This window comes from Macrobrachium rosenbergii, chromosome 2 (assembly GCF_040412425.1).
Source record: "Macrobrachium rosenbergii isolate ZJJX-2024 chromosome 2, ASM4041242v1, whole genome shotgun sequence".
In the NCBI taxonomy this organism is placed as follows: Eukaryota; Metazoa; Arthropoda; class Malacostraca; order Decapoda; family Palaemonidae; genus Macrobrachium; species Macrobrachium rosenbergii.
This window is the reverse complement of record NC_089742.1, coordinates 81,379,439-81,395,449: the sequence shown is the minus strand read 5'-3', so window position 1 is coordinate 81,395,449 and position 16,011 is coordinate 81,379,439. Positions and strand designations below refer to the sequence as shown.

The 16,011-nt window shown below is 37.6% G+C and overlaps 1 protein-coding gene across 2 annotated transcripts in view; it reads right to left on the bottom strand.

The window, feature by feature from the left end:
- The window catches only part of ca (claret), a 307,235-nt gene that overhangs the window by 253,947 nt on the left and 37,277 nt on the right, over window positions 1–16,011 (bottom strand). For both annotated transcript variants that reach the window (XM_067121505.1, XM_067121496.1), the window contains exons 2-4: window positions 14,519–14,646; window positions 1,705–1,838; window positions 1,374–1,512 (exon numbers count right to left, since the gene is read on the bottom strand). In XM_067121505.1, coding sequence (XP_066977606.1) covers window positions 1,374–1,512; window positions 1,705–1,838; window positions 14,519–14,634 — 389 coding nt within the window. In that variant the 5' untranslated portion in view covers window positions 14,635–14,646. The remainder of the gene's footprint in view (window positions 1–1,373; window positions 1,513–1,704; window positions 1,839–14,518; window positions 14,647–16,011) is intronic.

Genomic DNA, 16,011 nt, shown 5'->3' with positions numbered 1-16,011 from the left:
CAGTAATTTTCTTACAGTTTTATTTAACTCCATTAAAGTATTTCTCAGAGGGCTCCACCAAGCTTTTGTATGACTGTTTCTCTGTTATGATTTCACCGGGTGACACAGGTCGAACCCAGAAAAGGGATTTTGACAAAGGAAAAATCTATTTCTGGGGGAAGACCTGTGTCACCCGGTGACCCATCCCTGTTCTTCTTTCCCCCCCTGAGTGGCATACCAAGCTTGGGGGGGTGCTAACTTGGGATGTTTCAAGATGGCGGCTCTGGTGTTGGCTGGCTGGGAGAAGAAGGTGAGGTATGTGACGGCTCCTCACTTTTAGGGGTTTTGAGATTGGAGATCTCTATAGGGCAGAGGCCTGTGGCAGTGGCAACACTCACCCTTTGTGTATACCGACACCATTAAATGGCGCTCGAACTGGGGGTCGTAACCCTGGTACTGTGTTTAGCTTTTTCTCTGGTATTTTTAGCAATACTTATACCTAGAGATATGTGCTAAATGGATATTTCACCGGGTGACACAGGTCTTCCCCCAGAAATAGATTTTTCCTTTGTCAAAATCCCTTATCTGGGAAAAATTCAAATTACCTTGAATCTGTGACAGTTCTTATGAGGATACAAAAAGGCCTGTATGGGAAGATTCACTCGTTAGGTGGAAGATTTTGTTTCATAGTATGAGAACGGCACTATTCTGAAGGAATTAGAACCTAAGACTGTACAGGTAAGCCACATCCCCAGCAGTCTGGGCCAAAGGCACGAGACTGGAGGGTGTCTATCATCATACCACCTGGAAATGGCTTGTTACCAAGCTTTTTACCTATAAAAGACAGGTTTTTACCCATGTAGGAACAACTGGATAGTAAAACTGTCACATCCTTACAAAAACCAAATGGCAGATAACAGGCTTCTACAAACTGATCTCAGACATTTTTATGTACCAAAGTAATAAAGTATACACAATAACACAACAAAATTTTAAAACTTGTTAAGTTCCTTATCCTGACCTTCATCCTACTAACTGTAATATGGAAACTGAATGTTTTACATAAAATATACAATAATCATTATTCAAAATTCATATTTTATCAATTACTAAGTAATGTAATGACATCCTGAGTAGTATCACAATATCACAGGGCTAAACAAGAGGATTTTCTTTTCAATGAGAGCTGAAAATTGGAAGAGGGTCGTCAGCAAAACAGGGAAAGACCCAAATGGATGGATTAAAAGAAAAAGGCAGACAACAAAGCAGCTTGTGGCCAAAATTGTTGCCAAGATCCTTAGTAATGTCTATAATGTAACACAGAAGGTATACTGTGAACAGTAACCCCCCTACAGGGTTATAATAACTATAAAATATGATACTGTACTACTTACCACACCAAGGAAGTTGGGCGTGCACGACTACCATTTGGAGGGAAGACCATGACATCATCAGTCTTGAATTGGTGATCTCGACTAATACCTGGTTCAAGACGCTTCCCAAGAGGCACAACAAATAATGTGCCATCTTCACCTAAAGAAGATAAAAATAAGATGATATACTGGTATTTACCCTGAATTTGGGAATCAGTGCAATTTAATTAAAATATATAGGGTAGTATAATACAGATGGTTCTATCACAGCCCAAAAGAAAACTGGGATAAGGAAAATGACTTTGCTTAAAATAATTAACGAATATCATTACTACAAATCATACACACTTACTTGCAACAAGTAACCATTCAGCTGTTGGACTGAAAGCTAATGCTACTGGCTTACGATTTTCATCAGCTGTCCATGGAATTTTCTTTGTTGATGACACTCCATCTCGGTGGTCAAATATTATAATTTCAGCTCCACTGTGGAGTAATGAAATGGCTCTTCATTAAAATAAAAAAAATTAATAAAACTGCAGCAAATATAAGCTTTTATGAGATTCCTCAAAAGTGAGTTGCAAAACTGACATTATATAATTACAGGCAGTCCCCAGCTTACGCCGGGCTTGGCTTACGCCGTTCCGAGTTTACAACACTCTTCAAATATGTTCATCAAAAATTATTTCCCAGGTTACAACGCATGTTCCGGGTTTATGATGCCAATGATGCTGATCTGACAGAAGAAATATGGCTCCAAAATGGCAAAATGGTCAAAATTTGGAGTTTTTTTTTATGAAAAACTCAATTGAAATGCAGGTTATGCCATTTTCAAGACACCCAAAGGATTAAAAGTGGGTTTCTTACGATTTTTTACAATATTTCAGGTTACGAACGATTTTCGGCTTATGAAATGGCATCGGAACAGAACACCCGGCATAAACTGGGGACTGCCTGTAATTTTAAAAAACAAAGTGCAGGCATATTTCTTTTCAATAATAAAAGAAATAAAACAGTTCCTATTATACTTTAAAGGGGAGTGAACAAAAATGTACTGAGAGGTTAGGAATGACTGATGCAGCTGTTCTCTTACTGATAAGCTGAGGAGCAGGAACAATCTGCCTATGGTTAAAAGGAAACTTTTAACTAAAGAAGAAACATAGGCTACATCTCAATAAATAATGATTAACATCAATGGGAAATTCATAAACTTATGTCTCCTTTCCTGTAACAAGGACACTATATCATCAAAATATAAGATTACTTTCATATGAAATGCTGCTCACACACTTCATAACAAGAAAGAATAAATGTTAAGTATATACAGTAGTACTTTACTACAGTACTTTCTTTCTTCCAAGTTTGAAGGTAAGGTGAACTTATGGCCTCTTCCACCTCCAAAGAAAAAAAAGGAAGAATAAAAAATGGGGCCTAACCTTCAAGGAATAAAAAAACATAGCCTCCGGAAAGAATGGAATAACAGAGGAGGGAAGTGAGTGCCAAAGCCTGGCATTTACAGTTAAGAAAATTAATCAAACGATTCAAGGGCTGCTGATTTGCATAGATGAAATTAGGGATGCGATGGACTGGCAGGTGTTAAGTAATAGCCTGAGAAGCGGATGTAAATTCTCCTCTAGCTCAACAGCAACAAAATGGGACCTTTATAAGAATAGCAAATAGGGCACCAAGCAAAAGATAAGAGGTAAGGGTAGAGTGATTAATTAGATACTGTATATCTCTAATCCAAACAGGCACTGAAGTAGCCAGTATATCACATCTTTACAGTAATTTGTATTTTTCATAGTTATGTAAACCAGAGGCTTTTTTATACAGGAGTATCTGTCAGCTTAAGATGGGAGGTACAGTAGTTAATTGGTGGTTACGGGGGTGAGTTAGGGGAGTAGCCTTCACTCAACTACTGTTTCTGAAAACTTTATCCTTCAGCCTTAGAAGTAACCAGGGTGGATGAGGTGGGAGCTGTGATAAAAGGCTCTAGTTTATATACCCAGAAAAAATAACTTTAAAAATTTTGGTATTTGTTCCTATGGAAATACAAAGCATCAACTTTTGATAGGAAACTCACTCCTTAAGAGGGAGGTTGTCTCTGTCAACTGACTGGAAGTTGAATAACCACCTAGAATCCTTTTGGTCTTCGTCGCCTTTGCAAGGACTCCAGTACCCTTGTGCTTAGTCTGGCATAGGGTTGACAGAGTGGTAGGGCCCTACGCCTGTGAGAGGACTATGAGCCTCACTCAACAAGGAAGGAAGGTCAAGAAACTATGTAATCCAGTGTTAGTTATTACATACTGGAAGGTAGATATTCTGGTTAAAACAAATGACAGGTTTAGAAAGCTGTTGGCTATATTAACCCTTAAACGCTGAGCCTCTATTTACAAAAGTGTCTGCTTTATGCCCGCGGCGTTCGGGAGTTAGCGCCAAAGCGGAAAAAAAGTTTTTTTCAAAAAATCACAGCATGCTTAGTTTTTAAGATTAAGAGTTCATTTTTGGCTCCTTTTTTAGTCATTGCCTGAAGTTTAGTATGCAACCATCAGAAATGAAAAAAATATCATTATCATATATAAATATTAAAATATATGACAGCACAAAAAAAACAATGTCATATATAATTGTATACAAATCGCGCTGTGAGCAAAACGGTTAAAGCTAATGAGATTTTTTTTTCGTTGTATTTTACACTAAATTGCGATGATTTTGGTATATAACAAATTGTAAAACGATCAAAGCAACACAGAGAAAATATTATCACAAAATGATGCATGAATTCGTAACATGCGGACGTAAAAAAAGTTTTTTTCAAAAATTCACCATAAATTGAAATATTGTGCTAGAGACTTCCAATTTGTTGCAAAATGCAGGTAATTGATTGAATATTACTAGACTGTAAGTGTTTTAGCTTACAATTGCAGTTTTCGACCATTTCGGTCGAGTTAACGTTGACCGAAGGTCAAATTTTTTCTATTTATCATGATTTATATGAAAATATTTCAAAACTAATAAAAGCTACAACCGTGAGTTATTTTTTGTTGTGTTCTACATAAAATTGTGCACATTTTCATGTATAACACTTTATATAACACCTAAAACTGAAAATTACCATAAATTGAAATATTTTCAGTGCTTACCGAGACTTCACGTATTGTTGCAAAATGAAGGTAAATGATTGAATGTTACTAGAATGTAAGAGTTTTACCTTACAATTGCATTTTTCGACCATTTTGTTCAAGTCAAATTTGACCGTAGGTTTAAATTTTGGCACTTATCGTGATTTATATGAAAATATTTCAAAACTGATAAAATATACAACCATGAGTTATTTTTTTTGTATTCTACATGAAATTGCACACATTTTCATGTATAACACTTTATGTAACGCCTAATAGAAAATGGTGCGAAAATTACGACAAGGTGACTAAAGAAATTCTGAGATTTTCAGCCGAGTTACCATGAGTGGAGGTAAGGAAAATTTTTTTTTTTCAAAAATTCACCATAAATCGAAATATTGTGCTAGAGACTTCCCATTTGTTGCAAAATGAAGGTAAATGATTGAATGTTACTAGAATGTAAGAGTTTTAGCTTACAATTGCGTTTTTCGACCATTTCGGTCAAGTCAAAGTTGACCGAAGGTTGAAATTTTGGCACATCGTGATTTATATGAAAATATTTCAAAACTGGTAAAAGCTACAACCATGAGTTATTTTTTGTTGTATTCTACATGAAATTGCACACATTTTCATATATAAAACTTTATGTAATGGCTAATATAAAACGGTGCAAACATTACGACAAAGTGACAAAAGAATTTCTGAGATTTTCGGCCGAGTTACTGCAAGCCGACATAAGGAAAAAGTTTTTTCAAAAATTCACCATAAATCGAAATATTGTGCTAGAGACTTCCAATTTGTTGCAAAATGAAGGTAAATGATTGAATATTACTAAAATGTAAGAGTTTTAGCTTACAATTGTGTTTTTCGACCATTTCGGTCGCGTCAAAGTTGACCGAAGGTTGAAATTTTGGCACTTATCGTGATTTATATGAAAATATTTCAAAACTGATAAAAGCTACAACCATGGGTTGTTTTTTGTTGTATTTTACATGAAATTGTGCACATTTTCATATATAAAACTTTATTTAATGGCTAATATAAAATGGTGCAAAAATTACGACAAAGTGATGGAAGAATTTCTGAGATGCGTCGCTGATGCTTTCTAGTGGGAGAAGAAAGAAATTTGCGCATGCGCAGCCGGATCACGCTTGTAAACAAAACAACAGCATGATACGTGAACTCCCAGCATCCCTCAAGGTGCGTGATTTAAAATCTTTCACAAACTAGGCCTATAACTATTTTTCCACGAATATTTGAAAAAACTTTTTGTAGTCAACGTACCATACGTCCACTTGGCACCCGACAGACAATTTTAGTCGACGTACAATACATCCAGTCGGCGTTTAAGGGTTAATAAGATATGTCCCTAGAAAGGTATTCAAATTTAGGACAAATGACCAGCCATGGCTTGATGATGCATATAGAAGAGCCTACCATGACAAACAGACCAAATTCAACTCATTGTTTAAATAAAAATTACACCTTTTTTGTTGAGTCCCACCGTGCTGCAAATAATACTTACCATACAACTGAGAGAAATTACAATAATTCCTTGAAGAGAAAACTTGAAGGAATTACTCAGCCTCATCTGTGGTGGACCAAATTGGCATCATCTATCTTTGGGTCAGGCTTGTCTTCCATTCCACCACTACTAACAGATGGTGGTAGATTGGTTACTGGCCCTAGGGAAAAGGCTGAACTGCTTCATTGAGCTTTTGAAGCTAACCAATAGCTGTGGATGTCCATCTCCCTGATACTTGTCATCCAGAACCTATTCTTTCAAAATTTGCATTCTACTCCACAGATGTTAAGAAAATTCTGGATAATATTGATAGGTGGGGTGAAGATCCTGAGGGTTTCTTCCCTTTGTTTTTTGAAAAAGTTTCTAGCGTGTTGTCTCCCAAGATCAGTAGATTCTATATAGTTTTAAGTCAAAGTAGTATCTTTGCAGATGAGCACCAGCTTAGTAATACAGTAACTGTTCCAAAGAGTGGCATACCTGCATATCTATTCTCCCTGTGCTCTCCAAAGTTGCTGAAAAAATTATATTTAAAGCCACTATATAAGTAAAGTAGAGCCCCGGTTCTTGACGCTAATCTGTTCCAGAAGGAGCGACGAGATTCGATTTTGTCGAATTCTGAATCAATTTCTCCCATAAGAAATAACTGAAAATGGATTAATCCATTCCTGACCACCAGTCACTACCCCAACCTTGCCTTTTTATACAAAACACTACACAAATTACAATTAAATAAGTTCAGAGTTATATAACTTACCGTATTAGAAGCACTTTTTACATTTTTAAATGCATACTGTATCAAAAAATTTGGCCTACGACCAATGCGGCCGTATGACCGATGGTAGACTGAGCGCCATAGGCTAGGCTAGGTAGCCTATAACACTCCAGAATGTACTGTATCGGGTACACACAAAATACTGTTGTTAATAATAATAACACTAAAAAACAAGACTGGCTATTACATTAAATTAATAATACAGTATTAAAAATACAGGCAGTCCTCGGTTATTGGCGGGAGTTCCATTCTGGGGGTGTGATGATAACCAAAAATCGCCATTAACTGAAAATCGGCGATTTCCGGCGCTTTTTTGGTGATTTTCGCTACAGGTTATATTTTAGATATTCACACATTGCATGCTTGACTGTTATCAATACTTTGCACTCTGGGCATTCAGGAGGAGGGCCATGTGGACTGTTCATTAAGTGTCCATGTGTCAAATGAGTATGGCCTATTTGAAGACGCATCAGAGTTACTTGTGTATGTGTCTCTCTGATATGATGAACTCCATTTTCCAACACTGGATTTTATCTGTTTTACTGTAATTGATTATTTTCAGGTTCTTCATTCCATTTATTTTGCCATTTACTTACAATGACTGTTTTTATATATCTAATATAGCCACTAATAGGGATGTTTACATTAGCCCCAGTCATGTGGACTGCTTCTTTAGCTGCTTTATCAGCCTCTTCATTTCCTTTAATCCCTACATGGGCAGAGATCCAACATATTTCAATATTTTTTCCATTATCATACAATTTATGGAGTGAAAACTTTTTTGATGTACAATACTATTTTTTGGACTGTAATTTTGAATGGCTTCTTTAGCATTCTGGAGTCAGTATAAATCACAAAATTATTAAATGAAGCTTCTTTAATTATTTCTATGGCTCATGCTATTGCACATAACTCAGCTGTAAATACTGACGCATTATCAGGTAGAGAGAACTGATACATTTTGTCTTGGGATACTGCAGCATATCCCACTCTGTACTGAGACTTACATCTGTCTGTATATATTGCATAATGTGGACCTTTTTGGATTCTATGTTCTACTGTGTGCTGTAGAACTGTTCTGGGGTAGATGAGTAACTTTTTTATTAATATTTTAATGTGTGCAAATTTTAATTTTATTCATATTCCAAGGAGGAGGTAATTTTACAATTGAAGGTAGTTGTATATTTAAATTCAGTGACTTGAACAATCTTCTAGATCTATCTGGGAGAGGTGGTAAATTATTGTTAAAATACATCTCTTAATGCAAATAAGTTTTTGGTTGGAGAATCACTTGTCTGAATTCTCAGGGCACTCTTCATTGTTACCAACTCTCTATAGAGAGAGAGAGAGAGAGAGAGAGAGAGAGAGAGAGAGAGAGAGAGAGAGAGAGAGAGAGAGGAGAGAGAGAGAGAGAGAGGGGGGTAGTCACACCATATTCAACTTGTAAAGATGAATTTGGTGATGATCTACAGGCTTCTGAACATATTCTAAGGCCTTCAGTATGAACTGGGTCTAACATTTTCAGCATTGCATCTGATGCTGAGCCACATATTTCTTCCATAATCAATGATAGACAGCACTGTTGCTTTACACAGTACAGTAAGGGTATGTCTATCAGCTCCCCAAGTACTGTTTGATAGTTTTTAATTAGATTTAAGGCTCTTTTTACATTTTGATTTCATGTATGTTATGTGGGCTTTCCAGTTCAAGTATCAAATACTAATCCCCAAAATTTTGCTGTTTGGCTAATTAGTATACTATGGTTTCTGATTTTTAATCTATTTCTTCACCCCTTTTCCACTTTTTATTTTTATAAAACATGATTGCTTGAGTTTCATCTATTGAAAATTTAAAGCCTACAGATACGGCCCATTCATCTATTTTTATTACCCTTTTATTAATGATTTGTTCTGCATGTTTTATTTGAGGTACTGAATAATACTGTATATGGCAAAATCATCCATATATAAGTTACTTTTAATTCCAATTGGTAGATTTTTACTGATATCATTTATTACTAAAGTAAACAGGGTGCCACTAAGGACACTTCCTTGTGGAACACCATTTTCAAGTGGAAATGTACTTGACAATACATCATCAATTCTCACTTGAAAAGTGCGATTTGTCAGAAAGTTTTGGATAAACCTAGGTAAATGTCCACAGATGCTGTTTTTATGTAATATTTTCAATACTGCATATCTCCATGTAGTACCATATACCTTTTCAACGTAAAAAATGACAGCTACAGTAAACGCCCCGTATTCGCGTTCTCATGGTTTGCGGACTCATGCATCCGCGGGTTTCTCTGTGGAACATATCTAGCAATCATTCGCGGAAAATTCGCCCATTCGCGGTATTTTTCACTGAGAAATATTCACTAATTACTGTATTTTCATATAATTTTCATGAATAAATGCACTATTTGTGATAAAACTATTAAAATATTCAGGTATAAGAATTTTTACAGGGTTTTTCTTGGTTTAAGCTATCAAAATGGGCAGTTCTAAGTGTTTTTAGAGGGGTTTTAAGCATTCGCGGATTTTACCTATTCGCGGGGGGGGTGTGGACGCATCCCCCGCGAATACGGGCGGTTCACTGTACCATCAAACACATAGATGAGACATGATACAAATACCTGGGAACAATAGAAGGTGAGAATATAAAATACCAAGAGATGAAGGACACAAATATATGCAGAGACTTAAGGCGATATTCAAGTCAAAACTCAAAGCTGGAAACATGACAAAAGCCATAAACATATGAGCAGTACCAGTAATCAGATACAGTGAAGGAGTAGTGGAGTGCACGGAGGCTGAATTCTGTAGCATAGATCAGAAAACTAGGAAACACATGACAGTACACAAAGCACTACACCCAAGAGCAAATACAGACAGACTAAATAACACAAAAGGAAGGGGGAGGACTGTGTCAACATTAAGAGCAGAGCACTGGGGTAATATCTGAAAACCAGTGAAGACGAGTGGCTAAGGAGTCCATGGGAAGAAGGACTGATAAAAGTAGATGAAGATCCATATATATACAGAGACAGGAGAACAATAAACAGAACAGAGGAATGGCACAATAAACCAATGCATGGGCAGAACATGAGACAGACTAAAGAACTGGCCAGTGATGAAACATGGCAATGGCTACAGAGGGGAGAACTCAAGAAGGATACAGGACTGCTAACAGTGGTACAAGATCAGGCCCTAAGAGCCAGACATGTTCAGAGAACAACAGATGGAAAGAACATCTCACACACATATGCAGGAAGTGCAATATGAAAGACGAGACCATAAACCACATAGCAAGTGAATGTCCGGTGCTTGCACAGAACCAGTACAAAAAGAGGCATGATTCAGTAGCAAAAGCCCTCCATTAGAGCCTGTGCAAGAAACACCAGCTAGCTTGCATTAATAAGTGGTACAAACACCAACCTGAGGGAGTGATAGAAAATGATCAAGCAAAGATCCTCTGGGACTATGGTACCAGAACAGACAGGGTGATACATGCCAATAGACCAGACATGAAACTGATTGACAAAATCAAGAAGAAAGTATCACTCATTGATGTTGCAGTACCATGGGACACCAGAGTAAATGAGAAAGAAAGAGGAAAAAATTGATAAGTATCAAGACCTGAAAATTGAAATAAGAAGGATATGGGATATGCCAGTGGAAATTGTACCCATAATCATAGGAACTCTAGGTGTGATCCCAAGATCCCTGAAAAGGAATTTGGAAAAACTAGATGCTGAAGTAGCTCCAGGACTCATGCAGAAGAGTGTGCTACTATAAACAGAAGGCAGGAGGCAACCTGGAACCCCACACTATAAAAACCACCCAGTTGAATAGGATGACTATGATAGGCCAAAATAATAATAATAATAATAATAATAATAATAATAATAATAATAATAATAATAAATAATAATAATAATAATAATAATAATACTCAACACTGAGTACCTTCAAGCTTCCCAAAAACCACAACCAGGTTTAACAGGCAGTATGCCAAAAAGGGCTACCTATTGATTAAGGACATGATATCCCCTGCACAAACCAGAGGAGTTAATGCTCTACAACAATCGTATTTAATCTCAGCAACAAGAAGGTGAACCAAAGCAAATTCAAGATTACCATGCCACTGAGTGACTTCAATATCTTATCCAAGGATAACTCCTTTCCAAATTTACAAGTTGTAGCCACTGCTCACATTTCAAGAGGTTTACCTTCCATTAAAGATAGAAATTAGCATGGAAGTCCTTAACCAAAGACCTAATGAAAAGGACATTACATTCCTATTCGTCAGAAGTTCGGGTTTCCGAATTGCTATACACACAACCTTTACATCAGGTTTAATCCTTTTAATGAAATTCTAACACTTCTTAAAGTCAGTACTGGACTCCCAAGGGGTCAAGTTCCCCAAGCCCTAGTGACTCCAGGCTAGATGAAGAAACTACTGTAGGTACGGGTCTAGCCCAAAATTGTACTTAGCCAAAAATGAGGCAAAAAGAATTGCCTTGTCTTTAGCAAAACCTACTTTATCTAAGATTGTAGCTCTCTCATTCTTTAGCTGTGTCTAAGGCTACTGTGAAGTTTCCAAAAAAACTTCTTTACAAGAAGCTTGTTCTACATGGTTCAAAGGGTGACAAAATAATGAACTAAAGAACTGCATAGAGATTCCAAGGTAAAGTACATAGCAGAGACCTGGGAAACTCCACCTTAACACACTGAAAAACACTGAGATGTCTTTATCTTCAGACAAGCCTATAGCCAAAGCCAACATTGTCCTTTAGCCTTAAAGACTGCAACCAAGAAGTTTCTTCATGCCTGAGAAGCAACAGAAACCTAACCATGTTATTTACAGAGGTCTCAGTTCTGGAAAAAAAACCCTTAATGTGGGACCACGACTTACACCCTGACAACTGGTGTTGGCAGAATCGATTAGTAGATTCTCTCACAGCACTAATAATGGTATTAATACTGCGAGATCTGGCCTTGAGCTCACCAGAACCATGGACCATACCATGCAGCCATCTGTAGCTTGTGGGATTGTGATTAAACCTTTCATCTCTCGGTTGCTTGCGTTCACCACTGACAGAAACTGGAAATCCAGCCTTTCCTGGTCACCTGGGGTAATCAATGTCGAGAGACAACTTACAAAGTTGCCCTAATACATTGATGACTTCCTGAAACCTAGCAAAAGTAGGAAAGGCATTACAGTCTAGACCTAACCAGGGAACAGTTTGGTGTCCCTGTCCAAGCTAGAGGACCTTGCACTGGTGAACAAAAAATTAGCAAAAATAAGACCGCTGAGTCACAAACAGGTACATAACAGGGGATGCCCACAGCTCACTGTCTACAGTACATCCAACCTCTGGATGTTGAGGCCCTTCCATTGCTATTACTTATCTCAGCAGCTGAGTACATCCACTAAAATTTCCATAATGAATAATTACCTCCAGTAAGGTAATAATTCAGGATGAGGTTACACGTGTTAATTTGACCAAATAAGAGAAAAACAGGCACAGTATTTACACATAGTAGTGTTCGCACCTCCTTAAACATAATGATTAGTATCATCTCTAATACAGGCAGTCCTCGGTTATCGGTGGGGGTTCCGTTCTGGGGGTGTGATGATAACCGAAAATCGCCACTAACCGAAAATCGGCGATTTCCTTCACTTTTTCAGGGCTTATCAGCATCAAAAAGCGCCGATTTTCCATTATTGGCATCTCTGTTAGGTAAGTATCAGTGCCAATACCCAATTATCGGCGCCGATAAGCGGAAATCTGTGATTTTCGGCACCGAAAATTCCCGATTTCTGTCGCTAGACAAGTGTCATAAAACCAGATCACCATTAACTGAGCCCGCCGTTAACCGGGGACTGCCTACACTTACCCTCTGAGTACACTCTAAGTTAAGTATATCTTAGTTTAACCAGACCACTGAGCTGATTAACAGCTCTCCAAGGGCTGGCCTGAAGGATTAGATTTACTTTTACGTGGCTAATTGCCCTTACTGTATATAGCACAAAAGTGCCAAACTCATTACCTTAAAGTAAGGACAAGTCTGCATTTAACAACCCTGAGAAAGGAAATGCCTCAAAATAGATATTTTTGCTCTCAACCTAGGGGGGAAAAACAAAGAAGGGTCGGCAACCAAAGGCGTAATCAGCAGTAACCACTGGACAACACTTTGGAAACCTTCTTCTTGTACTGCCTCCTGTTGGTAAACTTCACCCACTGCACAGGAGACCAGGAACAACACTCACTACAAGTCGAATTAGGATTACAGTTACTGCCCACTGCAACTGGTGCAGAGAACATAACGTTCAACATCGATAGGTGAGTGGAGGTGCATGCACGGTTTACGGCCCATGCCAGACCACAAACGTTGGGCACTGCCCTTCCTCACTGGCTTAGATGGTTTGTGGGTTTGCATATTGATAAAACAAAAAACACAATCAGTTAAGCAAAAGATCACAAAAATAAAGAAAGATCCCACTGGGTAAAACAGCGAAATGGCAAGCTGGGCAGAGATGGGAGATGCAAGTCCACATCACTCAATGGCCAAAAGCAAATTGGAATGTTTACATCCAAGCAGGCAGGACTCCTGCCAACCGGACAGTAGTTAACTGCTTAACCACCTTGTTCAAAAGTTGAACGGTCATTCCAGCTTCGCTGAAAGTAATTCCTAAAGTAAAGGACCGAAGGTTTGTATATTGTGCAGGAACAAAAAACCTGTTTGACCACTCTTAAGGCTAGTAAATTAGTAGGGTTGAGTTACATCAGAATTAACAATTATATCAGAAATACTGAATAGGCAACACACAAGGGTAAAATAAGGGCTTGAATTTGAATTATATCCTATAAGAACATTATTCTCCAGATACAGTATAAGCAAATACAGCAATACACAAATATATATATATATATATATCATGAAAACATAACATAAACAAACTAATCAGTCAAATTTCAAATGGCAGGTGCAGAGGGAAGAGCAGCACGGCTCTTTCTCTCCATGGCCAAAAGCAAAGTGAATGCATAACAACTGGGTGGGCAGGACTCCCACCCGTAGTCAGTAGTTAACTACATACTTAACCACCTTGTTAAAGTTGAATGGCCAGTCTCCAGCTGCACTGAAGCATACTGCTATTGTAAAGACTAATGGTTTGTATATTGTGTAGGAACAAACTAATTATAAAACATCAAAGTGAAGCAAGAAACGAACAAAAAACTGACAAGCCAAGCAATAATGGGAAGTGGAGCAACATGACCATCTCTGAAAGAGCATATAGATGAATGATAATTTCTTTCCTTCTGAGCCACAGAGAACAAACTGGGCTTATGTAGTGGGTATTTTCATCTTATAAAATTTTTCAAGTTGGTGTGATGGTAGTCAATTCACACGGAGAATAAGTATTTCATGAATAATAGATTCATATGAACATCATTTGAACTTTTAAGTCTCCCTAAGTTTGCCTCATTCATTTTAAAATATATATACAGTATTTTACTACTAAACTACCACCTCATCTTCCTCTTGCACATCTAGAACTCAAACTGTTAGATGACTTATCACTTTCTTATGCTACCTACCTGAGAATCATGGTCATTACAAACGTAAACAGTATTCTGCTGTATATATTTAAATAGTGAAACCTTTATTAGTGTCAAACAGGCTATAAGAAAAAACCTCAAACTTCAAATGAAAATGACAAAAAAAAAAAAATTATTAACCTGGTAGCTAGAGCTGCAGTTATTTCTCTGGGCGCAGTGGAGGTGGTGGCAGTGGTGAAGTGGTTGCCACGAAGTCCACCCACCAGCCGCACCACCTCATATATACTCCCTACCATCGCACCATTCACCTGAAAGGAACAAGATGTTTTTCTCATAATGAAAGGGAGATTATAATTATGAACCAAATCTATTCAAGACATAATACTAAAAATTCAACTATGACATTTTGTAAAATTCCATAGACACAAACTTTTATTTTCAATCAAGACTTACCAGCCACTAAGGGCCGACAAACTGCACATCAAATAGCTCCACATACTGGTAAAGCCATAATCAAGAGGTGTGCAAATCCTCTCCTTCCAACTAGTGAAAACTCATGATAATTTGCATTTGTCCTAGATTTGCAATCCTTAAGTCTTTCATATGTACACACCTTCAGTAAAACCTAATCCAGCTGTTGAAGCTTGGTAACAAAGTAATTAATAGTGGCAAATAAATGAAGGGGTAGGGAACAAACCCACTCACTTGACTGCCAACACCAAAGTCTCCTTCAGTATATGGGGTTGGTTAGAGGTAGTAGGATTATGATAAAAAATTAAAGTTTGTATACCTAAGAAAACTGCAAAATTATCAGAGGAAGGAAGTCTCTTGCAACCATCAGCACAGCCTGGCATAGGCTATGTGAATTACAAGTTGACAAGGACCTGTGCCAGAATCTGGCTTTCTCCTAACCTCATTCTAGTTAAATTCAAAACAAGGATTTTCCATTTGTGACAGGAAGACCACCTTGCCAAGTTACAAAGATAAGGCTATGGAGCCATAATCCCCCACTTCTATAATGAGAGAGGAGGTAGTGCCATTTAACAATTGCAAAAAAGCCAGGGAGCTCTTCTTGTATTACTCACCAGCATCTGGCAAGACAGAGCATACACGGCTCTAAGTTGCTGGATGGAAGGGTGAGAAAAAGGTTAAGTCACCAGTAACCATTCACCAGTCAACCTTACACCTACCATAGAAATTCACAACATATAAATGGAAATTATCTGGCATCATAATATGGCCTTTTAATGATAAAATAAAGTTTTATATATACTTACCCATTACAGTAATTACATCGCTGTAGTTTCTACTTGCACAGCAGCTTGAATTTCAAAATTCGCAGTAACACTTCTTGCTAGAGTACGTGACTAGACCCTGCCCACTTTCTGGGGAAGAAGAGGAACAACTTAGCAACTGGCCTCAATTTGTTCTGCTGAAAAGTCCATGTGAAGGGAGGCAGGAGGGCTCTACTTGTAATTACTGGGTACGTACAGTATATATAAAACCTTATTTTATCATAAAAATGTAATTTTTATTTATGTAACTTACCCAGTAATTACATCGCTGAATCCTACATTGACAGGAAGTGGGAATTCATGGACATATCTATTCCAATACGTTAGATTGATGCATTGAAAAAAGAATTACGCTAGCATTGAAACAATGCATGTTGT